The sequence below is a fragment of the Anomaloglossus baeobatrachus genome, chromosome 9, assembly GCF_048569485.1.
Source record: "Anomaloglossus baeobatrachus isolate aAnoBae1 chromosome 9, aAnoBae1.hap1, whole genome shotgun sequence".
Taxonomy (NCBI): Eukaryota; Metazoa; Chordata; class Amphibia; order Anura; family Aromobatidae; genus Anomaloglossus; species Anomaloglossus baeobatrachus.
Window position 1 is genome coordinate 44949016 of NC_134361.1, and position 27093 is coordinate 44976108.

Genomic DNA, 27093 nt, shown 5'->3' on the forward strand with positions numbered 1-27093 from the left:
CTGTTGGGCAATATCAATACTAAACATGTTTTACATGGGAAAATTGATTATACTGTAGAAAAATATCCCGCTAAAAAAAAGGGACAAATACTTTATAACTCACTGTCTCTATTACCAGTAAAAAGACACATCCAGGGAAGGATCCGGACACAAAGGTCGGTTACTTGTTTCTCATCGGACGGTGATTGTAAACGCACCCGGAGCGCAGTGAGCACGTGACCTTGTGGTCCAAGCCTCGCTTTGGAAGAATGAAGCCGTGGAACGCAATCCCGGAAGTGTGTGAGGTCTTGGAGGATTGCGCGTGAACAGGTAAATAATGCGCTGCAGGATGGTGCATTTAGTGTCTGTGCGGCTCTCAGTGAGATGCTGAGCCCCGTGCACATGACATCTTAGTGTAATAGCAGTGAGGTTTATCATCCAGCCGAGAAGGTCCCTTCAGACGCCATTAGCAGGAGACAATATGACAAATAACATGTAACTAATTAACCCCTTAGTGAACTGCCTATATCTATTTGCACGTCTGCCTGCAATAAAACACTATTGTGCACCATGTTGCTTTGCTGCTCTGCATTTATTGCTGCACCCACTATAAGTGCTGTCTCCATTAGGAAATTCCTTGGGTCCTGAGAATGCACAGCTGGTGTAGTGTTGCAACCCCATCTGATTTTTTGCTTAGGGGCGCTCCTGGCCACTGGGCTCGCAGGGGCGTCACCGGGCTGTCAGGGGCGCTCCGGTCCACCGGGCTGTCAGGGGCGCTCCGGTCCACCGGGCTGTCAGGGGCGCTCCGGTCCACCGGGCTGTCAGGGGCGCTCCGGTCCACCGGGCTGTCAGGGGCGCTCCGGTCCACCGGGCTGGCAGGGGCGCTTCAGGCCACCATGCTGGCAGGGGCGCTCCGGTCCCCCGGGCTGGCAGGGGCGCTCCGGTCCACCGGGCTGGCAGGGGCGCTTCAGGCCACCATGCTGGCAGGGGCGCTCCGGTCCCCCGGGCTGGCAGGGGCGCTTCAGGCCACCATGCTGGCAGGGGCGCTCCGGTCCCCCGGGCTGGCAGGGGCGCTCCGGTCCACCGGGCTGGCAGGGGCACTTCAGGCCACCATGCTGGCAGGGGCGCTCCAGTCCCCCGGGCTGGCAGGGGCGCTCCAGTCCCCCGGGCTGGCAGGGGCGCTCCGGTCCCCCGGGCTGGCAGGGGCGCTCCGGTCTCCCGGGCTGGCAGGGGCGCTCCGGTCCCCCGGGCTGGCAGGGGCGCTCCGGTCCCCCGGGCTGGCAGGGGCGCTCCGGTCCCCCGGGCTGGCAGGGGCGCTCCGGTCCCCCGGGCTGGCAGGGGCGCTCCAGTCCCCCGGGCTGGCAGGGGCGCTCCAGTCCACCCGGCTCGCAGAAGCGCTCCCGAACACTAGGCTCGCATTATGCTCCAGATCACTAGGCTATGCACAGAGTTGCAGCCCAGCCCTACTAAAATGAAGGAGCACAGGTGCAGACCTCCTCATTTTAAATATAGATGCAGACCCCACTAATCATAAAGTAATGGAATATCCTAATGTATTGACACTTCAAGCAAAACTAATAGTCGAGTACTTTTATCATCGAAATTGCACCAACATTTTTGCATCAAAATGTAAATGCCTGAGCCAAATGTATTAATATTTTATTACACCAGGTTTTTTTTTCATATTTGTGACAAAATGTAAATAGAAGCTTGTTTTTCTCTAAATGTTCCAGTGTTCTAGTGAAAATAAGTTAGATCTGGCAGGACTATTCTGAGAAAAGTGACTAGTCCTGTTTAGCCCGCGGTCGCTCTATTTGATTGACAGGTCTCTTCCTATGTATACATGTGAGAATCCTGTGAGTTAACAGAAACTGGGTGGGCAAGAGTCAACGGGGGGCTCCACAGGACCAGTCTAGTCTCTCCCTAATGTCCCTGATTGGCTTTTCAAGTATTACTGGCTGCCATCTTGAAACCAGGCTCTGATTTGTACCTCCCTCATTTCGGCAGTACAAAATTAGTGACCGATTCCCTTTAATTAGATTTTGACTAGGGTGCATGCTTGACTTTATGGCCTGAATTACAGCATATTTATGATCACAATTTCTTAAAAAAAATGCATGAATCAATACAAGTAAATAAATGGTGTCAGGAGCCATCTCAAAAGAGATGAGCCTCCCGCATAATATCTGGTATAACACTCCAAGAAGCAGCTAAACAAGAACATGTGTGGTGCCAGAACAACCAGATGAAGTAACCCAGATATTAGTTAAAAAAATGTAAAATTTTATTGGGACATATTAAAAATACATATATCAAACAAATAAATAGCGGTCACCAGGAGTTAGTACATAGAAATACCCCAGATAGGTGGTTCACGCCTTCCTTGATAAGGCATTTAGCGAAATGCACGTCGGGGCGTGTGTGGGAGACTTTCTTATAGGTGAGTTGTGCACTATATGGCTGTATGTATAAATTTCTTGTGCTTAGGACAATACACTAGTTGATCATTATGATCATCGATCATTATGATTGAAATATATGTCTAGTCACTTGTAAACTCTCCTGAACTGTACTGTATGTTTAATACATCCCCTTTTTGGTTGGGGTATTTCTGTATCTGGGGTATTAGTCACATTGGTCTCAGGATATTACCTCTTATTGAAAAGTATTAAAAAAAAAGAGATGATTGGTTATTTTTAAGAAGATACCACAGCTCAAATGACCTTGAGCCGTGCCATTGGTGTATGTGGGCTGCTATGCTCAGATCTGGATTCTCGTGGCAGCTCAGGACATGACGATCCATTCCTGGAACTTGAATGTTGGATGTAAGCAGTAGACTTGTACCTATTGTCTGTTTATTGTACAGTTAAACCCGTCCTTGGGTGTGCATCCTTTTAAAACATTGACAATTGTTTCTTTTCTCCATAATTTTGTTAGGACATGGCCTAATAATTTCCTAGCCTTGGTGCAATGAGTTGGCTACATGGAGAGAGACCGAAAAAGTGACCACTGGGACTGGAATAATCCCCGCACTCGCTCTCTTCTAGAAGAGTTATTCTTTGACCCTCATGGCTACATCAAAGCTAATTCAGAAGAAAGTAAAGAGTTTTGGTCATTTTTCGAACGTTTCCAAAGATTTCAAAGCCTTCAAAAACAAAACCGTAAAACAAATGAGGCGAGCCGTCACGATGGAGAAAGACAGGAGATCTTGGACCTTCCCAAGGAGTATGACGCAAGGTATCGAATCAACCAGACCGTTGTCCTGAGCAGAGACGTTGAAAGAGTTCTGCAGGAGCATCAGGACAAGGGACGTAAGTCCAGAGAAGTCAATGGCGTGCCTAAGGAGAGGCTACAGGAATTTAAGAAAGCCGTTCTTCATTATCTGGACTTCAGCCAGAGGCAGAGTTTCGGGAAGTTAGCAAAGCTCCGGAAGGAGAGGTCAAGTTTACCCATTTTCCAATACAGAGAAAAAATAGTCCAGATGGTGAGAGCTCATCAGGTTGTGGTGGTCGCAGGAGACACCGGATGTGGAAAGTCTACGCAGGTTCCTCAGTACCTGTTGGCAGCAGGATTTGGGCATATAGCTTGTACCCAGCCGCGGAGAATTGCCTGTATTTCATTAGCTAAGCGAGTTGGGTTTGAGAGCCTCAACCAGTATGGATCCAAGGTAAGAGGTGGTTTCCAGATGAAGAAGTCACTGGTAAAGCAATGTAGACCAAATCTTGATGTATTCTTTGCTATTATCCATTAGGTTGGCTACCAGATCCGCTTCGAGAGCAGCCGCTCACCAGCCACAAAAATTGTGTTTCTGACAGAAGGTCTATTACTCCGTCAGATTCAGAGAGACCCAGAGGTCCCTCAGTACCAGGTCCTTATAGTAGATGAAGTGCACGAGCGACATCTTCACAGCGACTTCCTGCTTGGAGTTTTACGTCAGCTGCTCGCTTTACGGTCAGATCTGAAGGTCATTCTCATGTCGGCCACCATAAACATCAAGCTGTTCTCTGGATACTTTGACCAGGCTCCAGTTCTCCAAGTCCCAGGGAGACTTTTTCCTATTCAGGTATAAAAGTTTAAAGCAGTGTTTCCCAAACTTCAGTCCTCATGGCCCCAACAGATCATGTTTTCAGGATTCCCTTAGCATTGCACACGCGATGGAATCCTTATCAAGACATCAGAAATTGCCACCTTTGCTCTCACCTGTACAATACTAAGGATATCCTGAAAACATGAGCTGTTGGGGGCCCTGAGAACTGGAGTTTGGGAAACACTGGTTTAAAGGGATCAAAGACGAGTATATCCTTAATATGTGGTAGAATGAGGTTGAAAAAAATGGGTGCTGAAGAAGGGTTCAAACCCATCAATAAATAAAAGAACTTGGCACTCCAAAATGAATATCGGAATTTATTATACAGACAGTCCAGTTATGGCGTTTTATAGTTGTCACGCCTGTCTCTCTGCATTATGAGACTAGTGACAGAATCAGGACGTGAGTCATTTTCATTTTTAACTCTCAATATTAAGCGTGTTGCTGCTCCTTTGGCAGTCATAGGGTTAATGTCAGTATTCCTTGCGTATTTTCTATTTGGACCACTCCCAGACTCTTTATATACTCTATGCTTCCAGCAGAGGGTGCCGGTTATTCCCTTTGCCATTTGGATGCTTGGCCTGGAGGTGGAAGGAGCTGCTGAAAGCCCTCTGTTGAAGTTGCGGCGGTGGTGGCTGCAGCAGTTTGCTGTTGTTTTCCCCCTGTCTGTCTTCCTTCCCTGGTGTGTTGTTCTAGTGTAGTGGTGGGACTAGCATCCCTCACCTGCCCACTCCCTAGCCAAGGACTATTGTAGGATCTTTTCAGGGCTTCAGGTGTTTGCTCGGCGACAGGGGGTGAACCTGTATAGGGAATGGCTATTAGTGTAGGGTACAGTGGCAGGTAAGTGGAGGAAGTGTCCATCTTCCCTCTCACTAGTCTTAGGCCCCTCCATTAAAGTGTCCCCAGTGTACCCCTTGTTTGTCATTGTGTTACCCCTGTCGTTGTGTGTTTTCATTTGCGCCGGACTTTCCCCCAGTCCGTGTAGTGCCAAAAGAAAAGTCACCATGTCAAAAGTGCCCATGAGATTAATAGAAAAATCGGACATAGCAGTGTGATTTTTTTTCTATTAATCTCAGTCTTTTGACAGTATCGTCATCTTAAAGGCATATCCTGTACAAGAATCTATTGTCTGATGAAGACCCAAATATAGTGGTCGAAACGTTATAATTTTTCTGTCCTGCCTGTATAATAAATTCCTAATATTCATTTTGGAGTGTCGATTTCACCTTTTGTCCTTCGTATGTGTCATAGATGTAGGTTTTCCCTCTAAAAACCCATACGTATCTCCAGAACTAGGGTTCCCCTATCACCTGTCCTGCCTGGAGGAGAGGTGGCCACTCACTGTTGTTGTAGTCAAGTTAGGCACCGCTCACATGAGCGATATTTTGCCGGATCCGGCACAGATGCGTTTCAGTTCCATTCATTTACAATAAAAGCGCGGCAAGATGCGGTCACACTCGGTTGTGTATAACGCACGCAACCGCATCTTGCCACGCTTCCATTGTAAATGAATGGAACTGAAACGCATTTGCGCTGGATCCGGCTGTCCGGCAAAATACCGCTGATGTGAGCGGCGCCTAAGCGACCAACCACTCAAAAAAACCCAGACTACATCCTTAAGGGGTTAATAGCATATCCCGTAGATGTACACTAGCATCGGGAAACCCTTTTATACAAAATTGCGTTACTCAAAATGCCAGATACTAAGTGGTCTCACTGGAATTTCATGTCCTAGGTAATCTACCAGCCAATTCCCCAGGAGGAAAAAGCATCAAAGTCGGAGAAGATGGACCCCAGACCGTACCTCCGTGTGCTACAAGCCATTGATCACAAGTATCCGGTGGATGAGCGCGGAGATTTGCTCATATTTCTCAGTGGGGTGACGGAGATCAGCACGGTGCAGGAAGCGGTCCAGGTATACGCCACCCACACCCAGCGCTGGATCGTGCTCCCATTACACAGCACCCTGTCCATCGCCGAGCAAGATAAGGTGAGTTTTTGGAGAGGATCTCTTGTATTATCTCAATCTGCATCTAAGCTCTCTCTATAAATGTGAGATAGGATTCTCTTAAAGGGAATCTGAAAATCTGAGCACCTGAGCATGGTAGTGCCCACTCATCACTAGTTACGAGTACCGAGCACCCGAGCATGGTAGTGCTCACTCATCACTCGTTACGAGTACTTAGCACCTAAGCATGGTAGTGCCCACTCATCACTAGTTACGAGTACCGAGCACCTGAGCATGGTAGTGCCCGCTCATCACTCGTTACGAGTACTTAGCACCTAAGCATGGTAGTGCCCGCTCATCACTAGTTACAAGTACAGAGCACCTGAGCATGGTAGTGCCCGCTCACCACTAGTTACGAGTACTGAGCACCTGAGCACGGTAGTGCCCACTCATCACTAGTTACGAGTACTGAGCACCTGAGCATGGTAGTGCTCGCTCATCACTAGTTACCAGTACTGAGCACCTGAGCATGGTAGTGCCCGCTCATCACTAGTTACCAATACTGAGCACCCGAGCATGGTAGTGCCAGCTCATCACTAGTTACGAGTACTGAGCACCTGAGCATGGTAGTGCAGCTCATCACTAGTTATCAATACTGAGCACCTGAGCATGGTAGTGCCCGCTCATCACTAGTTACGAGTACTGAGCACCCGAGCATGGTAGTGCCAGCTCATCACTAGTTACGAGTACTGAGCACCTGAGCATGGTAGTGCAGCTCATCACTAGTTACCAATACTGAGCACCTGAGCATGGTAGTGCTCGATCATCACTAGTTACGAGTACTGAGCACCTGAGCATGGTAGTGCCCGCTCATCACTAGTTACGAGTACTGAGCACCTGAGCATGGTAGTGCAGCTCATCACTAGTTACCAATACTGAGCACTTGAGCATGGTAGTGCCCGCTCATCACTAGTTACGAGTACCGAGCACCCGAGCATGGTAGTGCTCGATCATCACTAGTTACGAGTACAGAGCACCTGAGCATGGTAGTGCAGCTCATCACTAGTTACGAGTACTGAGCACCTGAGCATGGTAGTGCCCGCTCATCACTAGTTACGAGTACTGAGCACCTGAGCATGGTAGTGCCCACTCATCACTAGTTACGAGTACAGAGCACCTGAGCATGGTAGTGCCAGCTCATCACTAGTTACGAGTACTGAGCACCTGAGCATGGTAGTGCAGCTCATCACTAGTTACCAATACTGAGCACCTGAGCATGGTAGTGCTCGCTCATCACTAGTTACGAGTACCGAGCACCCGAGCATGGTAGTGCTCGATCATCACTAGTTACGAGTACTTAGCACCTAAGCATGCTAGTGCCCGCTCATCACTAGTTATGAGTACTGAGCATGGTAGTGCCCGCTCATCACTAGTTATGAGTACTGAGCACCCGAGCATGGTAGTGCCCGCTCATCAGTAGTTATGAGTACTGAGCACCTGAGCATGGTAGTGCCCGCTCATCACTAGTTACGAGTACTGAGCACCTGAGCATGGTAGTGCTCGCTCATCACTAGTTACAAGTACTGAGCACCCGAGCATGTGTCTTGCTAAATTGTCCTAAAAAGGGGCTGATCGCCCGTACTTACGAAGCGCTCACTGATATCCTAATCAGGCACGAATACTAAGATTCTTTATAGCAAGATATTATTTATTTCTTTGTCGCTCCATTGGGAGACCCAGACAATTGGGTGTATAGCTTCTGCCTCCGGAGGCCACACAAAGTATTACACTTTAAAAGTGTAACCCCTCCCCTCTGCCTATACACCCTCCCATGCATCACGGGCTCCTCAGTTTTATGCTTTGTGTGGAAGGAGGCACACATCCACTCATGCATTCTCAGATTAGTTATATCGGTTGGAAGAAAAGAGGACCCCCACGGGGCCCCCGGCATGTTCCCTTCTCACCCCACTATGTCGGCGGTGCTGTTAAGGTTGAGGTACCCATTGCGGGTACAAAGGCCGGAGCCTCATGCCGTTTTCCTTCACCATCCCTTAGTGGCTCTGGGAGAAGTGGGATCCTGACCGGTCATCCATTCACTGGGACCGGGCTCCCTCCGCAGCCCCTGTGGGAATCTGCCGGACAGGAGTCTATTCATCCTCAGGGACCGGGCCCTGCATCTATAAGGTACTCTGTGTCCACATGGGGACTGTGCATGGAGCGCCTTCTTCCCGGACGCTGCAGCAGCTGCTGATTTGTGAAGACCGGCGGACTTCCGCGCCGACCGCGCCTGCTTGTCGGCCGCGGTCTTAAATTTAGTTCCCGGCTTCATTGGAGACCTAAGGCAGGGAATCTGGAGGACACACACTCCGCTTTTTAGCGGTCGGTAAGCCACACCGGTCACCCGGTGCTGGTCCCCCCTGGGGTGCCGGAATAGATACGTATTTATATACATATTTCTGTTCGGTCGGGCTGTATACCACTTCCCATATACCCTCAGTGATCACTCTCCTAGGAGACAACAGCATGTCGTCCACAAGGAGCAAAGGTGCTAAGGCACAGGGTTTTTTTGCGACCTGTACCTCTTGTGGGGCTATGTTACCTGCGGGTTCCACCTACCCTCACTGTGAGCAATGCTCGACCCCTGTTTCGCTTGCTCAGCCGGAGCCTCGGTCACTAGTGGGCCCCTCGGCTCAGGTAGACCCCCCCCTGCTCCCACTGTCCAGGCGGCAGGGACAGAGTTTGCTGCTTTTGCTGAGAAACTCTCTGAGTCACTTTCACAATCCATGGCTCAGTCTATGGACAAATGGTCTGCCAAGCTGCTAGAAGCTTTGCAGTCCAGACCGGTCCTTACACAGGCCCCGGTCCCTGTTGGATCGTCGCCTCCAGGCCCCTCTCGGTCCGCGCCGCAGCGCGCTCCCAGGTTGGGCCCTAGGTCCCACGCGGAGGACTCCTGCCCGGACCACAGTCCCAGACCGGCTAAGCGGGCTCGCTGGGAATCTTCCCCGACTTCTTCACGCTGCTCGGGTTCCCAGCTTGAGGACTCTCTGGAGGACGAGGCGGACGTCGCAGCTCAGGGCTCTGAACCTGACGTTGCCCTCAATCTTGATACACCTGAAGGGGACGCCTTAGTAAATGATCTTTTCTTCGGCGCTCCATTGGGAGACCCAGACGATTGGGTGTATAGCACTGCCTCCGGAGGCCACACAAAGCAATTACACTAAAAAGTGTAAGGCCCCTCCCCTTCTGGCTATACACCCCCAGTGGGATCACTGGCTCACCAGTTTTCTGCTTTGTGCGAAGGAGGTCAGACATCCACGCATAGCTCCACTGTTTAGTCAGCAGTAGCTGCTGACTATATCGGATGGAAGAAAAGAGGGCCCATATGGGGCCCCCAGCATGCTCCCTTCTTACCCCACTTGTGGTTTGTAAGGTTGAGGTACCCATTGCGGGTACGGAGGCTGGAGCCCACATGCTGTTTTCCTTCCCCATCCCCCTGAGGGGCTCTGAGGAAGTGGGATCTTACCGGCCACCAAGCCCTGAGGCCGGGCTCCATCCACAGACCCATAGAACCTGCTGGATGTGGAGCGGGAGTGCCGTTCAGGGACAAGGCCCTGCAACTTTCAGGTACTCTGTGTCCCCGTATGGCAGGCCACGCACACCCCAGGCTTGCTGGGTGTGCTAGTGCGCCGGGGACTGTAGCGCTGTGCGCTGGGCTTATAGTCCCCGCAGATTACTGGGGGACTTTATGTGTGTGGATCGCCGCGCCGACCGCCCCTGGAGCGGCGGCGCAGCTGCGACTTGTAGTGCGCCGGGGACGCGCCGACCGCGCTTTTACGGCGGCGGCGCTTCTAACTTTAGTCCCCGGTCTTCTGCGGCCTAGCTCCGCTTCGTTAACGCCCCCCACCCTGTCAATCAGGGTAGGGGAGAGACGTTGTTCAATCGGCAGCGCCGAGGGCTGGAGCACGATTTACATGCTCCAGCCCTCTCACTGAGCACAGTAGGACACAGGCTTCGCGCTTTTTCTCTGTGCACGCCCTAGGCCCGCCCCCAGGCTTGCAGCTCCCCAGGACGCCGGCAGCCATTATACACATGCAGTCTGGCTGGAGAACGGACGCAGGCTCTGGGGGACCCAGGCTAGGGGTTTCTGGCGACCACACACCCGCGCTAAGCGGGCGGTAAGCAGCACATACGTGCGGCCCCACTAGTGCCACAGTGTTATATTTTTCGCTGTACCAGATATATTTATATACTGCACTGTAAGGTCGCTTCTTGGCTGTACACCCTATATTGCTTTGAGGAGACAACAGCATGTCATCCGCAAAACGCAAGGGTGCCAAGGCACGGGCTGTATACACGGCTTGTACAGCATGTGGGGCTAATCTACCAGCAGGCTCCAACGACTCTCATTGTGTGCAATGTTCAGTCCCAGTGGCACTTCGTCAGCCAGAGCCTATTGTGGTGGTAGCCCAGGCAGAGACGCCTGTGAACCCTGCCCCGGTGACGGGGACAGAATTTGCAGTCTTTGCTGATAAAATGTCTGTGACTATGACAAAAATCCTGGAGACCTTGCAGTCCAGGCCAGTTGCTCAGACCATAGACACTGCTGTGTCTATGTTCCCCGGTCCCCCTCAGTTGGAACTAATCCGTACTTCAAGGGGGTCCCAGGCATCACAGGCTGAGGGCTCTGACTCCGATGACAGTCCCAGTCCGCCTAAGCGAGCTCGCTGGGAGAGACCCTCCACGTCATCACGCGGATCAGGGTCTCAGCGAGAAGGGTCCCTATATGATGGTTCAGAGGTGGGTGATCAGGAGTCTTGTCCTGACGCCGCACTCAATTTGGATACGCCAGATGGTGACGCCATGGTAAATGACCTTATAGCGGCCATCAATAGGCTGTTGGATATTTCTCCCCCAGCCCCTTCTGCAGAGGAGGCAGCTGCACAGCAGGAGAAATTCCATTTCCTGTATCCCAAGCGTAAATTGAGTACTTTTCTGGACCACTCTGACTTCAGAGAATCCATCCAGAAACACAATACTTATCCGGACAAGCGTTTTTCTAAACGCCTTAAGGATACACGTTATCCTTTTCCCCCTGACGTGGTCAAACGCTGGACCCAGTGTCCAAAAGTGGACCCTCCAATATCCAGGCTTGCAGCTAGATCCATAGTTGCAGTGGAGGATGGGGCTTCACTTAAAGATGCCAATGACAGACAGATGGACCTTTGGTTGAAATCTGTCTATGAAGCTATCGGCGCGTCGTTTGCTCCAGCATTCGCGGCCGTGTGGGCGCTCCAAGCTATTTCAGCTGGTCTGGCACAGGTGGACTCTCTCATACGTCCAGCAGTGCCGCAAGTGGCGTCCCTAACTACGCAAATGTCTGCGTTTGCGACCTACGCTATCAATGCGGTACTGGACTCTACGAGCCGTACCTCAATGGCATCCGCCAACTCTGTAGTTTTGCGCAGGGCCTTGTGGTTAAAGGAATGGAAAGCAGATTCTGCTTCTAAAAAATGTTTAACCAGCTTGCCATTATCTGGAGACAGACTGTTTGGTGAGCAATTGGCGGAAATCATTAAACAGTCCAAAGGTAAGGACTCTTCCTTACCCCAGCCCAGATCAAGCAAACCTCCACAGAGGAAGTGGCAGTCAAAGTTTCGGTCCTTTCGAGGCTCGGGCAAGCCCCAATTCTCCTCGTCCAAAGGGACTCAGAAAGAGCAAAGGAGCTCTGATTCCTGGCGGGCTCACTCACGCCCCAAGAAAGCAACCGGAGGTACCGCTTCCAAGGCGGCTGCCTCATGACTTTCGGCCGCCTCCCTCCGCATCCTCGGTCGGTGGCAGGCTCTCCCGCTTTTGCGACATTTGGCTGCCACAGGTCAAAGACCGGTGGGTAACAGACATTTTGTCTCACGGGTACAGGATAGAGTTCAGTTCTCGGCCTCCGCCTCGGTTCTTCAGAACTTCCCCACATCCCGACCGAGCAGATGCCCTTCTGCAGGCGGTGACTTCTCTAAGAGCAGATGGAGTGGTGGTCCCTGTTCCTCTTCAGGAACAAGGTCAAGGTTTTTACTCCAATCTCTTTGTGGTGCCAAAAAAGGACGGCTCATTCCGTCCTGTTCTGGACCTAAAACTGCTCAACAAGCATGTGAACGCCAGGCGGTTCCGGATGGAATCCCTCCGCTCAGTCATTGCCTCAATGTCTCAAGGAGATTTCCTAGCATCAATAGACATCAAGGATGCTTATCTCCACGTGCCGATTGCTACAGAGCACCAACGCTTTCTACGCTTCGTGATAGGAGACGACCATCTTCAGTTCGTAGCTCTGCCATTTGGTCTCGCGACAGCCCCACGGGTGTTCACCAAGATCATGGCGGCAGTGGTAGCAGTCTTGCACTCTCAGGGACACTCTGTGATCCCTTACTTGGACGATCTACTGGTCAAGGCACCCTCTCAAGAGGCATGCCAACTCAGCTTGACTGTTGCACTGGAGACTCTCCAGACGTTCGGGTGGATCATCAACTTCTCAAAGTCAAATCTGTCACCGACCCAGTCACTAACGTATCTTGGCATGGAGTTTCATACTCTCTCAGCGATAGTGAAGCTTCCGCTGGACAAGCAGCGGTCTCTACAGACTGGGGTGCAGGCTCTCCTTCAAGATCAGTCGCACTCCTTAAGACGCCTCATGCACTTCCTCGGGAAGATGGTGGCGGCAATGGAGGCGGTTCCGTTTGCGCAGTTTCATCTGCGCCCACTTCAATTGGACATTCTCCGCCAATGGGACGGGAAGTCAAAATCCCTGGACAGGAAAGTCTCCCTTTCCCAGACGGCCAAGGACTCTCTGCAGTGGTGGCTTCTTCCCACCTCATTATCACAGGGAAGATCCTTCCTACCACCGTCTTGGGCGGTGGTCACGACAGACGCGAGTCTGTCAGGGTGGGGAGCAGTTTTTCTCCACCACAGGGCTCAGGGTACGTGGACTCAGCAGGAGTCCACCCTTCAGATCAATGTTCTGGAAATCAGAGCAGTGTATCTTGCCCTACTAGCCTTCCAGCAGTGGCTGGAAGGAAGGCAGATCCGAATTCAGTCGGACAACTCCACAGCGGTGGCATACATCAACCACCAAGGGGGGACACGCAGTCGGCAAGCCTTCCAGGAAGTCCGGCGGATTCTGATGTGGGTGGAAGCCACGGCCTCCACCATATCCGCAGTTCACATCCCCGGCGTAGAAAACTGGGAAGCAGACTTCCTCAGTCGCCAGGGTGTGGACGCAGGGGAATGGTCCCTTCACCCAGACGCGTTTCAGGAAATCTGTCGCCGATGGGGAAGGCCGGACGTCGACCTCATGGCGTCCCGGCACAACAACAAGGTCCCAACCTTCATGGCACGGTCTCGCGATCAAAGAGCGCTGGCGGCAGACGCCCTAGTGCAAGATTGGTCGCAGTTCCGGCTCCCTTATGTGTTTCCACCTCTGGCACTCTTGCCCAGAGTGCTACGCAAGATCAGATCCGATTGCAGCCGCGTCATACTCGTCGCTCCAGACTGGCCGAGGAGGGCGTGGTATCCGGATCTGTGGCAGCTCACGGTCGGCCAACCGTGGGCACTACCAGACCGACCAGACTTACTGTCCCAAGGGCCGTTTTTCCATCGGAATTCTGCGGCCCTGAACCTGACTGTGTGGCCATTGAGTCCTGGATCCTAGCGTCTTCAGGATTATCCCAAGGGGTCGTTGCCACCATGAGACAGGCTAGGAAGCCCACGTCCGCTAAGATCTACCACAGAACGTGGAGGATATTCTTATCCTGGTGCTCTGCTCAGGGAGTGTCTCCCTGGCCATTTGCATTGTCTACCTTTCTTTCTTTCCTGCAATCTGGGTTAGAAAAAGGTTTGTCGCTCGGCTCCCTTAAAGGTCAGGTCTCGGCGCTATCCGTCTTTTTTCAGAGGCGTTTGGCACGCCTTCCTAAGGTGCGCACGTTCCTACAGGGGGTTTGCCATATCGTACCCCCGTACAAGCGGCCGTTAGATCCATGGGATCTGAACAGGGTACTAGTTGCCCTCTAGAAGCCGCCCTTCGAGCCTCTGAGGGAGGTTTCACTTTCTAGACTATCACAGAAAGTGGTTTTTCTGGTAGCGATCACATCTCTTCGGAGAGTGTCTGAGCTGGCAGCGCTATCATGCAAGGCTCCCTTCCTGGTCTTCCACCAGGACAAGGTAGTGCTGCGCCCCATTCAGGAGTTTCTCCCGAAGGTGGTATCCTCTTTTCATCTTAATCAGGATATCTCTTTGCCTTCGTTTTGTCCTCATGCAGTTCATCGGTATGAGAAGGATTTACATTTGTTAGATCTGGTGAGAGCACTCAGAATCTACATTTCCCGCACGGCGCCCCTGCGCCGCTCGGATGCACTTTTTGTCCTTGTCGCTGGCAAGCGCAAAGGGTCGCAGGCTTCCAAAGCCACCCTGGCTCGATGGATCAAAGAACCAATTCTTGAAGCCTACCGTTCTGCTGGGCTTCCGGTTCCATCAGGGCTGAAGGCCCATTCTACCAGAGCCGTGGGTGCGTCCTGGGCATTGCGACACCAGGCTACGGCGCAACAGGTGTGCCAGGCAGCTACCTGGTCGAGTCTGCACACTTTCACCAAACATTATCAGGTGCATACCTACGCTTCGGCGGACGCCAGCCTAGGTAGAAGAGTCCTGCAGGCGGCAGTTGCCTCCATATAGGGGAGGGCTGTCTTGCAGCTCTAACATGAGGTATTCTTTACCCACCCAGGGACAGCTTTTGGACGTCCCAATCGTCTGGGTCTCCCAATGGAGCGCCGAAGAAGAAGGGAATTTTGTTACTTACCGTAAATTCCTTTTCTTCTAGCTCCTATTGGGAGACCCAGCACCCGCCCTGTTGTCCTTCGGGATTTTTGGTTGTTTTTCGGGTACACATGTTGTTCATGTTGAACGGTTTTCAGTTCTCCGAGGTTACTTCGGAGTGAATTTGTTTAAACCAGTTATTGGCTTTCCTCCTTCTTGCTTTTGCACTAAAACTGGTGAGCCAGTGATCCCACTGGGGGTGTATAGCCAGAAGGGGAGGGGCCTTACACTTTTTAGTGTAATTGCTTTGTGTGGCCTCCGGAGGCAGTGCTATACACCCAATCGTCTGGGTCTCCCAATAGGAGCTAGAAGAAAAGGAATTTACGGTAAGTAACAAAATTCCCTTCATCTCGTCCATCAACCAGGTGTTAGATCTGTCTCCCCCGCCTCCACCTGTAGAGGAGTCGGCTTCTCAGCAGGAGAAACACCAGTTTCGGTTCCCCAAACGTACACGGAGTGCGTTTTTCGATCACTCTAACTTCAGAGATGCTGTCCAGAAGCCCAGAGCGGTTCCGGACAAGCACTTTACTAAGCGCCTTACTGACACACGTTACCCCTTCCCCTCTGACGTAGTTAAGGGTTGGGCTCAATGTCCCAAGGTGGATCCTCCAGTCTCTAGATTGGCGGCTAGATCCGTAGTGTCAGTGGCAGATGGATCATCGCTAAAGGATGCCACTGACAGGCAGATAGAGCTCCTGGTGAAATCCATCTATGAAGCCACGGGCGCGTCTTTTGCCCCGGCCTTTGCAGCCGTGTGGGCACTCCAAGCTATCTCAGCTTGTCTGGCTGAGATTAATGCAGTCACACGTAATTCTGCTCCGCAGGTTGCGTCTCTGACTTCTCAAGCGTCAGCTTTTTCTTCCTACGCCATGAACGCAGTTTTGGACTCTGCTAGCCGTACAGCGGTGGCATCCGCTAATTCTGTGGCAGTCCGCAGGGCCATGTGGCTGCGCGAATGGAAGGCAGACTCGGCCTCCAAGAGGTTCTTAACCGGTTTGCCGTTTTCTGGCGACCGATTGTTTGGCGAACGATTGGATGAGATTATTAAGGAATCCAAGGGAAAGGACTCCTCCTTACCCCAGTCCAAACCTAAGAGACCTCAGCAACGGAAAATTCAATCGAGGTTTCGGTCCTTTCGTCCCTCCGCCAAGTCCCAATCCTCTTCGTCCAGCAGGCCGGAGAAAGGCCAGAGGAACTCCTATGCGTGGCGGTCTAAGTCACACCCCCAAAAGGCCGCCGGAGGCACTGCCTCCAAGGCGGCCTCCTCATGACTCTTGGCATCCCCGAACCGCATCCTCGGTCGGTGGCAGGCTCTCCCGCTTTTGCGACGCCTTGTGGCCACATGTTCAAGACCGATGGGTGAGAGACATTCTGTCTCACGGTTACAGGATATAGTTCAGCTCTCGTCCTCCGACTCGTTTCTTCAGAACATCTCCGCCCCCCGCTCGGGCCGACGCACTTTTTCAGGCAGTGGACGTTCTGAAGACAGAAGGAGTTGTGATCCCTGTTCCCCCTCAGGAACATGGTCGCGGCTTTTACTCCAACTTGTTCGTGGTGCCAAAGAAGGACGGATCATTCCGTCCCGTTCTGGACCTCAAACTACTCAACAGACATGTGAGCACCAGACGGTTTCGGATGGAATCTCTCCGCTCGGTCATCGCCTCGATGTCACAAGGAGACTTCCTAGCATCGATCGACATCAAAGATGCTTATCTCCATGTGCCGATCGCACCCGAACATCAACGCTTCTTGCGTTTCGCCATTGGGGACGAACACCTTCAGTTCGTGGCATTGCCTTTCGGCCTGGCGACAGCCCCACGGGTGTTCACCAAAGTCATGGCATCCGTTGTGGCGTTCCTTCACTCTCAGGGCCACTCGGTGATTCCCTACTTAGACGATCTCCTAGTCAGGGCACCTTCTCGGGTGGCGTGTCAACACAGCCTTAGCGTCGCTCTGGCGACTCTCCAGCAGTTCGGGTGGATAATCAACTTCCCAAAATCCAAGTTGACACCGACCCAATCACTGACTTACCTCGGGATGGAGTTTCATACACAGTCAGCGGTAGTCAAGCTACCGCTGGACAAACAACTTTCTCTGCAGGCAGGGGTGCAATCTCTTCTTCGGGGTCAGTCTCACCCCTTGAGGCGCCTCATGCACTTCCTGGGGAAGATGGTGGCAGCGATGGAGGCAGTGCCGTTCGCGCAATTCCATCTGCGGCCACTCCAATGGGACATTCTCCGCAAATGGGACAGGAGGTCGACTTCCCTCGACAGGAACGTCTCTCTGTCCCTTGCAACCAAGACGTCTCTTCAGTGGTGGCTCCTTCCCAATTCTCTATCGCAAGGAAAATCCTTCCTACCCCCAACCTGGGCTGTGGTCACCACGGACGCGAGCCTATCAGGGTGGGGAGCGGTTTTCCTTCACCACAGGGCTCAGGGAACCTGGACTCCGGTAGAGTCTTCCCTTCAGATCAATGTTCTGGAGATAAGGGCAGTGTATCTAGCCCTATTGGCTTTCCATCGGTGGCTGGAGGGCAGACAGATCCGTATACAGTCGGACAACGCCACTGCCGTCGCATACATCAACCACCAGGGCGGCACGCGCAGTCGTCAGGCCTTCCAGGAAGTCAGGCGGATTCTGCAGTGGGTGGAAGCCACAGCCTCCACGATCTCCGCAGTTTACATCCCGGGCGTAGAAAACTGGGAAGCAGATTTTCTCAGTCGTCAGGGCATGGACGCAGGGGAATGGTCTCTTCACCCAGACGTGTTTCGAGAGATCTGTCGCCGCTGGGGAACGCCGGACGTCGATCTCATGGCGTCACGACACAACAACAAAGTCCTGGCATTCATGGCCCGGTCCCAAGATCACAGAGCTCTGGCGGCGGACGCATTAGTTCAGGATTGGTCGCAGTTTCGACTGCCTTATGTATTTCCTCCTCTGGCGATGCTGCCCAGAGTGTTACGCAAGATCAGGTCCGGCTGTCGTTGCGCCATTCTCGTCGCTTCAGATTGGCCGAGGCGATCGTGGTACCCGGATCTGTGGCATCTCACGGTGGGTCAACCGTGGGCGCTTCCAGACCGCCCAGACTTGCTGTCACAAGGGCCGTTTTTCCATCTGAATTCTGTGGCCCTCAACCTGACTGTGTGGCCATTGAGTCCTGGCTTCTAGCGTCTTCAGGATTATCTCAGGATGTCATTGCCACTATGAGACAGGCCAAGAAACCAACGTCATAGATCTTGGCGGATCTTCTTATCCTGGTGCTCTGATAATAGTTTTACTCCCTGGCCATTTGCCTTACCCACTTTTCTTTCATTCCTTCAATCCGGAATGGACAAGGGTTTATCACTCGGCTCTCTCAAGGGACAAGTATCGGCGCTCTCCGTATTTTTTCAAAAGCGCCTGGCCAGGCTTCCGCAGGTCCGCACGTTCCTGCAGGGAGTTTGCCACATAGTCCCACCTTACAAGCGTCCGCTGGAACCCTGGGACCTTAACAGGGTGCTAACGGCTCTTCAGAAACCTCCTTTCGAGCCGCTGCGGGATGTCTCTTTATCACGTCTTTCGCAGAAGATGGCATTTCTAGTGGCAGTTACATCACTCCGAAGAGTGTCGGAGCTTGCAGCGCTGTCATGCAAAGCCCCCTTCCTGGTTTTTCACCAGGATAAGGTGGTTCTGCGTCCTGTCCCGGAATTTCTCCCTAAGGTGGTATCTCCTTTTCATCTCAATCAGGATATCTCCTTACCTTCATTTTGCCCTAATCCAATTCACCAATGCGAAAAGAATTTGCACTCATTAGATCTAGTGAGGGCACTCCGGTTCTACGTGTCTCGCACGGCGCCCCTGCCCCGTTCAGATGCGCTCTTTGTCCTTGTCGCTGGCCAGCATAAGGGTTCGCAGGCTTCCAAGTCAACCTTGGCTCGGTGGATCAAGGAACCGATTCTTGAAGCCTACCGTTCTTCTGGGCTTCCGCTTCCTTCAGGGATGAAAGCCCATTCTACCAGAGCCGTGGGTGTGTCCTGGGCATTGCAGCACCGGGCTACGGCTCAGCAGGTGTGTCAGGCAGCTACCTGGTCTAGTCTGCACACTTTCACGAAACACTATCAGGTGCATAAGAATGCTTCGGCAGACGCCAGTCTAGGTAGGCGAGTCCTTCAGGCGGCGGTTGCCCACCTGTAAGAGGGGGCCGTTTCGGCTCTTTTTATCGAGGTATTCTTTTACCCACCCAGGGACTGCTTTTGGACGTCCCAATTGTCTGGGTCTCCCAATGGAGCGACAAAGAAGGGAATTTTGTTTACTTACCGTAAATTCCTTTTCTTCTAGCTCCTATTGGGAGACCCAGCACCCGCCCCTGTGCCCTTCGGGCTGGTTGTTCTTTTGTGTACACATGTTGTTCATGTTGAATTGTTCTTTTGGTTCATGGTTTTCAGTTCTCCGAACATCCTTCGGATTGAATTTACCTTAGACCAATTTATAAGTTTTCCTCCTTCCTGCTTTTGCACCAAAACTGAGGAGCCCGTGATGCACGGGAGGGTGTATAGGCAGAGGGGAGGGGTTACACTTTTAAAGTGTAATACTTTGTGTGGCCTCCGGAGGCAGTAGCTATACACCCAATTGTCTGGGTCTCCCAATAGGAGCTAGAAGAAAAGGAATTTACGGTAAGTAAACAAAATTCCCTTCTTTAATAGCACATGAATAATCAATGGTACATAGGTATTAGCACTACTTTATAGTCATAGAATCTTATACAATAACAGAAATATGCATCAACATTACCGTATGTTGTAGCATTCCTTCCTCATCGGAGAGACTTGATTAGTGAGGAGGAAAACAACCCGTCCTCTGCATCACAGGCGCAGTGCGTCCACTTTGAGCGTCCTGGAAATATCTCTATCTCACTAAAGCCTGCTTTACACGTTGCAATTTCGCATACGATATCGTATGCGATTTGCAACGCCCCCATCGTATGTGTGGCACGTTCAATTTGTTGAATGTGCCGCACAAACGATTAACCCCCATCACACGTACTTACCCGTCCATACGACCTTGATGTGGGCAGTGAACGTCCACTTCCTGGAGTGGGAGGGACGTTCGGCGTCACATCGACGTCACGCAGCAGCCGGCCAATAGAAGCGGAGGGGCGGAGCTGAGCGGGACGTAAACATCCCGCCCACCTTCTCCTTGCGCAGGTAAGATCTGTTCATCGTTCCCAGAGTGTCACACACTGCGATGTGTGCTACCCCGGGTACAATGAACAATCTGACGTTCAATTCATGAGGAATGAATGACGTGCGTGCGATGAACGTTTTACCGTTGCACGTAGCTGTTGCACACTGCAATGTACCTTACGATGCCGGATGTGCGTCACTTACGACGTGACTCCGCCGACACATCATAAGATATATTGCAGCGTGTAAAGCGGGCTTAAGCGAGCCCTGTATTTTTATACCAAACTTTGTACATTGTGTTCATCATGTGCACCGAGTATTGCAATTGGTGACCAGCATGTGATTGCTGAGTCATGGTCATGTAACCTGACCACACGCTGTTGTGGGCACCAGTAGCTTTCTTTACATGTTGCTGGCTTAACCACTGGTTTGCTGCATATGTTGCAATGAGTCATGAATTTTACATGGCTAGTTTCCTACACATGTTTCTAACTAACCACGAGTTTCCTGTATATGTTGAACTGTAAGCGTTCCTTCCTCATAATAGTGGTTTGTTCAAGACCTGCTAACACGTACTCTTCATCATGGTGAAATCGGGTCAACCAGAGAACACCTCTCTGATACTGATTTTGGATGGATCAATAATACCTGTGATCGCTATCTTTTGATTAGGATTCCTATCTAATCACACTCATTCTTCAGTCATATCACATTGGTATCACAGCATGGTAGTGCCCGCTGATCACTATCTGCTACTTTAGTATTTGTCCACTTACTTTCTTCATGAGCTAACCCTTTGATTGCCCTCCGTTTATACCCATAATGCAGGTATTTGATTTGGCGCCACCTGGCGTTCGGAAGTGTATAATCTCCACCAACATTGCCGAAACCTCGGTGACTATTGATGGCGTCCGATTTGTGCTCGACTCAGGTAAGACGTTCGCCCTACAATCCCGTTTTGAATAAGCAAACTACTTTCCTAGGAAGGGATCAGTGATGTTACGATCTATGCCTCCATTTCCCCAGATTCTTATGTTGCAGGGCCGCACCCTCACCGCTAAATCAATGTTCTATCCCTGCAGGGAAAGTCAAAGAGATGAGTTTTGACCCTAAAGCAAAGATGCAGCGACTACAGGAGTTTTGGATTAGCCGTGCAAGTGCCGAGCAGAGGAAAGGTCGTGCCGGTAGGACGGGCCCCGGGGTGTGTTACCGCCTCTATGCGGAGTCTGACTATGATGCTTTTGCGCCGTACCCAGTGCCGGAGATTCAGCGCGTGGCTTTGGATGCGTTAGTCTTACAGGTACGTGGTGTATTTCTGCAGATATTGTGTCTCAATTTCTAACATGTCAGGACTAAACCATGTATTTGTTGCCCACAGATGAAGAGTATGGGGTTAGGAGATCCGCGTGCCTTTCCTTTTATTGAACAGCCCCCCATGTCGAGCATTGAGACGGCCATTTTTTACTTGCGAGACCAGGGTGCACTCGATGGCCGTGAAGAAGTCACACCCATTGGAAATCTGCTGGCACAGCTGCCGGTGGATGTTGTTATCGGTAAGGCATACCAATGGCGCCACACTTGTCTATAGGCAATAGCCGGTATTGCAGGTCATCTCAATTCAAATCAATAGGACTGAGCTGCGATATCAGACACAACCCGTGTACAAGAGACGTGCTGTATCCAGAAAAGGAGCAGACGCCCATTTCTGATCCCGGACAAAACTTTTAATCCATATTTGTGATTTTGGTTTATTTTTGGCACAAAAGTTTAACCAATTCATTTTGTTTTTTCCGCGTAGGAAAGATGCTGATATTGGGGTCATTATTCAGCCTGGTGGAGCCGATCTTGACCGTGGCGGCGGCTCTTAGCGTACAGTCTCCCTTTGTCCGGAGCGCCACTAACAACCCGGAGTGCTCCACAGCAAGGAAACCTCTAGAGAGCGACCACGGAGACCCCTTCACTTTGCTCAACGTCTTCAATGAGTGGATCCAGGTGAGAGGGTTGATGGTAAAGTTTTGGTGGTCTGGAAAAAAAACCCCGTAGATTTTTAAGGACTACATTTACACATTGTGATACATTGTTTATTAAAAATGAGAGATTATGAACGGTAAAGATATCAGAATTTGTAAAAATGAAGTGTCGTAAAAGGTGGCTGCGTAATTTTTCTATGTCCAGGGTGGGCTATAAAGATGGTGGCAATGGGCGGATTCAGAAATCACCCTGCTGCCATTCACAACTGCGTTGCAGGTGAAGAGCGAGGCAATTGGCACAGGAATCAACACCCTTCTTGCATTGTGACACTTAAATACCGCTGACAGATTTAAAGCAATATTTAAAGGGGTTGTCCACTACTTTTACATTAATGGATAGGTCATCAATGTCTGATTGGCTGGAGTCCAATACCCCACACCTCCACTGATCAGCTGCTCTCGGTGCCAGCAGGTAGCCAGAAATGCTTAATTTCAGAGATGCCCCTTCATTCAGATCAATAGGAGGCGGATGTGCAGTACCCGGACGCGGCCACTATCAGAAGACGGAGCAGCGCCGGGACTGAGAACAGCTGATAGGTGGGGGTGCGGGTGTCGGACCCTGTCTGATCAGACATTAATGACCTATCCTAAGGATAAGACATCAATGTAAAAGTAGTGGTTAGGAGCGATCGGAGCTAGTTCTGTTTGCTGCCTTTAGAAGGACAGGTGTCGGCTGTATAACAGGGCCGGCATCTTCTACTTATGGTGCGGGCTCAGCACCTGAGCCTACTCTTTACACCCACTCTCACAACCTGTGCTGTACATGTACAGCAGTTTATTAGAATGGGATAACATGGAAGATGGTGAGCAATCTTGCTACTTTTAGAACGGTTTACTGTGGCGTGTAAAGGTGTTCCCCCACCAGGCGTCCCTGTAACGCCAGTACGGCTGCATTGTGATCCTTCATATGAGCTCAGTAACATTAAAATACACTGCAGCACGTAAGCATTGCAGTGCATTGTACAAGCCATCTCGCGCATTCAAGTCTCCTGGGAAAACAAAAAAACCTATCTTAACTATATTTTCTTTGTCGCTCCATTGGGAGACCCAGACAATTGGGGTGTATAGCTTCTGCCTCCGGAGGCCACACAAAGTATTACACTTTAAAAAGTGTAACCCCTCCCCTCTGCCTATACACCCTCCCGTGGATCACGGGCTCCCCAGTTTTATGCTTTGTGTGGAAGGAGGCACACATCCACTCATGCATTCTCATATTAGTTATGTCGGTTGGAAGAAAAGAGGGCCCCCGGCATGTTCCCTTCTCACCCCACTACGTCGGCGGTGTTGTTAAGGTTGAGGTACCCATTGCGGGTACAAAGGCCGGAGCCTCATGCCGTCTCCTTCACCATCCCTTAGCGGCTCTGGGAGAAGTGGGATCCTGAGCGGTCATCCATTTGCTGGGACCGTGCCTCCTCCGCAGCCCCTGTGGGAATCTGCCGGACCGGAGTCTATTCAACCTCAGGGACCGGGCCCTGCAACTCTAAGGTACTCTGTGTCCCCATTGGGGACTGTGCAGGAGCGCACCTTCTTCCCGGACGCTGCGGCAGCTGCTGAATTGAGAAGGCCGGCGGACTTCTGCGCCGACCGTGCCTGCTTGTCGGGCGCGGTCTCAAATTTAGTCCCCGGCTTCATCGCGGCCTAGTCGCAAAAATCCCGCCCCCGGGCCTGCCTGTCAGGGGTAAGGGCGGGACTGCCGACCTGATGTCGGATGTGAGGGCTGGAGCATCCTGCATGTTTCCTCCCCCCTCACTGATCACTGTGGGGACCCCAGATTCCCGCACTTTCCTGGCGCCGCCCACGGCTCCACTCCTCCCCTGAGAGCTCCGGTAGCCATTTTTTGGGCATTCTGCCGGTGGAGGATTCTCAGGAACAGCTCTGCAGCTCCGGGGGACCTAAGGCTGGGAATCTGGAGGACACACACTCCGCTTGTTAGCGGTTGATAAGCCACACCGGTCACCCGGTGCTGGTCCCCCCTAGGGTGCCGGAATAGATACGTATTTATATATCTTTCTGTTCGGTCGGGCTGTATACCCTTTTTTGCCCATATACCCTCAGTGATCATTCTCCTAGGAGACAACAGCATGTCGTCCACAAGGAGCAAAGCTGTTAAGGCACAGGGTTTTTTTGCGGCCTGTACCTCTTGTGGGGCTATGTTACCTGCGGGTTCCACCTACCCTCACTGTGAGCAATGCTCGACCCCTCTTTCGCTTGCTCAGCCGGAGCCTCGGTCACTAGTGGGCCCCTCGGCTCATGTAGACCCCCCTGCTCCTCCTGTCCAGGCGGCAGGGACAGAGTTCGCCTCTTTTGCTGAGAAACTCTCTGAGTCACTTTCACAATCCATGGCTCAGTCTATGGACAAATGGTCTGCCAAGCTGCTAGAAGCTTTGCAGTCCAGACCGGTCCTTACACAGGCCCCGGCCCCTGTTGGATCGTCGCCTCCAGGCCCCTCTCGGTCCGAGCCGCAGCGCGCTCCCAGGTTGGGCCCTAGGTCCCACGCGGAGGACTCCTGCCCGGACCACAGTCCTGGACAGGCTAAGCGGGCTCGCTGGGAATCTTCCCCGACTTCTTCACGCTGCTCGGGTTCCCAGCTTGAGGACTCTCTGGAGGACGAGGCGGACGTCGCAGCTCAGGGATCTGACCCTGACGTCGCCCTTAACCTGGATACACCTGAGGGGGACGCATTAGTGAATGATCTTATCTCGTCCATCAACCAGGTGTTGGATCTCTCTCCCCCGCCTCCTACTGTAGAGGAGTCGGCGTCTCAGCAGGAGAAACACCAGTTTCGGTTCCCCAAACGTACACGTAGTGCGTTTTCTTCGGCGCTCCATTGGGAGACCCAGACGATTGGGTGTATAGCTACTGCCTCCGGAGGCCACACAAAGTATTACACTAAAAAGTGTAAGGCCCCTCCCCTTCTGCATATACACCCCCCGTGGGATCACGGGCTCCTCAGTTTTATGCTTTGTGCGAAGGAGGTCAGACATCCACGCATAGCTCCACTGTTTAGTCAGCAGCAGCTGCTGACTATGTTGGATGGAAGAAAAGAGGGCCCATACTAGGGCCCCCAGCATGCTCCCTTCTCACCCCACTTTTGTCGGCGGTGTTTGTTAAGGTTGAGGTACCCATTGCGGGTACGGAGGCTGGAGCCCACATGCTGCTTTCCTTCCCCATCCCCCTGAGGGCTCTGGGTGAAGTGGGATCTTACCGGCCTCCAGGCTCTGAGGCCGGGCTCCATCCACAGACCCGGAGATCCTGCTGGAATGGAGCTGAGTATCGTCAGGGACAAGGCCCTGCAACGTTAAGGTACTCTGTGTCCCCGTACAGACCACGCACACACACACCAGCATGCTGGGTGTGTTAGTGCGCCGGGGACAACAGCGCTGCGCGCTGGGGCTATACTCACTGCAGCTTAGCTGAGTGAGTTAATGTGTGGGAAACTGCCGCGCCGGCCGCTGCTAGAAGCTGCGGCGCGGATGAGACTTGTGGTGCGCCGGGGACTTCCGCGCTGACCGTGCTTTTACGACGGCAGCGCTTATAAATCGAGTCCCCGGCTTTTGCGGCCTAGTTTCGTTTCCTTCCCGCCCCCGGGCCTGCCAGTCCGGGAAGGGGCGGGACGCTGTACAATGGTCAGCACCGAGGGCTGGAGTCTTATTTACATACTCCAGCCCCCTCACTGGGCACAGTGGGACGCCAGTTTCCCGCTCTTTGTCTGGGGCACGCCCACGGCCCGCCCCTCTTCACAGGACGCCGGCAGCCATTCCTGCATGCAGTCTAAGCTGGAGAACGGACACAGGCTCTGGGAGACCCGGTCAAGGGATTCTGGCGACCACACACCCGCTTAAGCGGGCGGTAAGCAGCACCTTGGTGCTGACCCCACTAGTGCCACAGTGTTTTGTGTACTTTATGCTTGTACCTATATTTGCACTGTACGGTCGCTTCTTGGCTATATACCCCTGGATTGCTCTGAGGAGACAACAGCATGTCGTCCGCAGAAAAGCAAGGGTGCCAAGGCACAGGCTTTCTATGCTGTCTGTACCGCATGTGAGGCTGTTTTACCGGCAGGTTCCACTAACCCCCATTGGGTAGAGTCTCTGCTAGTGGTGGCCCAGAGAGAGCCACCTGTGAAACTGTCCAGAGGACAGAGTTTGCAGTTTTTTGCGGATAAAATGTCTGGGACTATGACCAAGATTCTAGAAACTTTGCAGTCCAGGCCGGTGACTCAGACAATGGGCACTGTTGAACAATGCCCCCCGGTCTCCCTCAGTTGGAACTAATACGTGCTCCAAGGGGGTCCCATACATCCCAGGCTGAAGGCTCTGCACGGACGACAGTCCCAGTCAGCCTAAGCGAGCTCGCTGGGAGAGACCCTCGACTTCACACACTGGTCAGGGTCTCAGCGAGAGGATTCTCTGTATGAAGAGGCAGAGGTAGCTGATCAGTATTCTGATCCTGAGACCGCTTTCAATCTGGATGCTCCTAATAGTGACGCCATGGTGAACGATCTCATAGCGTCCATCAATAGACTGGTGGATATTTCTCCCTCAGCCCCTCCAGTGGAGGAGTCAGCTGCGCAGCAGGAGAAATTCCATTTCAGGTATCCCAAGCGTAAATTCAGTACTTTTTGGGCCACTCTGACTTCAGAGAAGCAGTCCAGAAACACCACGCTTATCCAGACAAGCGTTTCTCCACACGTCTTTAGGATACACGTTATCCCTTTCCCCCTGACGTGGTCAAGCGCTGGACCCAGTGTCCAAAGGTGGATCCCCCAATCTCCAGGCTTGCGGCTAGATCCATAGTTGCAGTGGAAGATGGGACTTCACTTAAAGATGCCATTGACAGACAGATGGACCTCTGGTTGAAATCTGTCTATGAAGCTATCGGCGAGTCGTTTGCTCCGGCATTCGCAGCCGTATGGGCGCTCCAAGCTATTTCAGCTGGTCTTGCGCAGGTGGACACCGTCACACGTACATCTGTGCCGCAGATGGCGTCCTTAACCTCGCATATGTTTGCATTGCGACTTACGCTATTAAT

At 52.2% G+C, this 27093-nt stretch overlaps 1 protein-coding gene across 1 annotated transcript in view; it reads left to right on the plus strand.

Moving 5' to 3' along the window:
* Nucleotides 1-233: 233 nt before the first annotated feature.
* The window catches only part of DHX34 (DExH-box helicase 34), a 73813-nt gene continuing 46953 nt past the window's right edge, over nucleotides 234-27093 (plus strand). Inside the window, exons 1-8 of the mRNA XM_075323670.1 lie at nucleotides 234-309; nucleotides 2917-3646; nucleotides 3731-4042; nucleotides 5802-6056; nucleotides 20861-20963; nucleotides 21115-21332; nucleotides 21411-21585; nucleotides 21831-22024. Coding sequence (XP_075179785.1) covers nucleotides 2963-3646; nucleotides 3731-4042; nucleotides 5802-6056; nucleotides 20861-20963; nucleotides 21115-21332; nucleotides 21411-21585; nucleotides 21831-22024 — 1941 coding nt within the window. The 5' untranslated portion in view covers nucleotides 234-309; nucleotides 2917-2962. The remainder of the gene's footprint in view (nucleotides 310-2916; nucleotides 3647-3730; nucleotides 4043-5801; nucleotides 6057-20860; nucleotides 20964-21114; nucleotides 21333-21410; nucleotides 21586-21830; nucleotides 22025-27093) is intronic.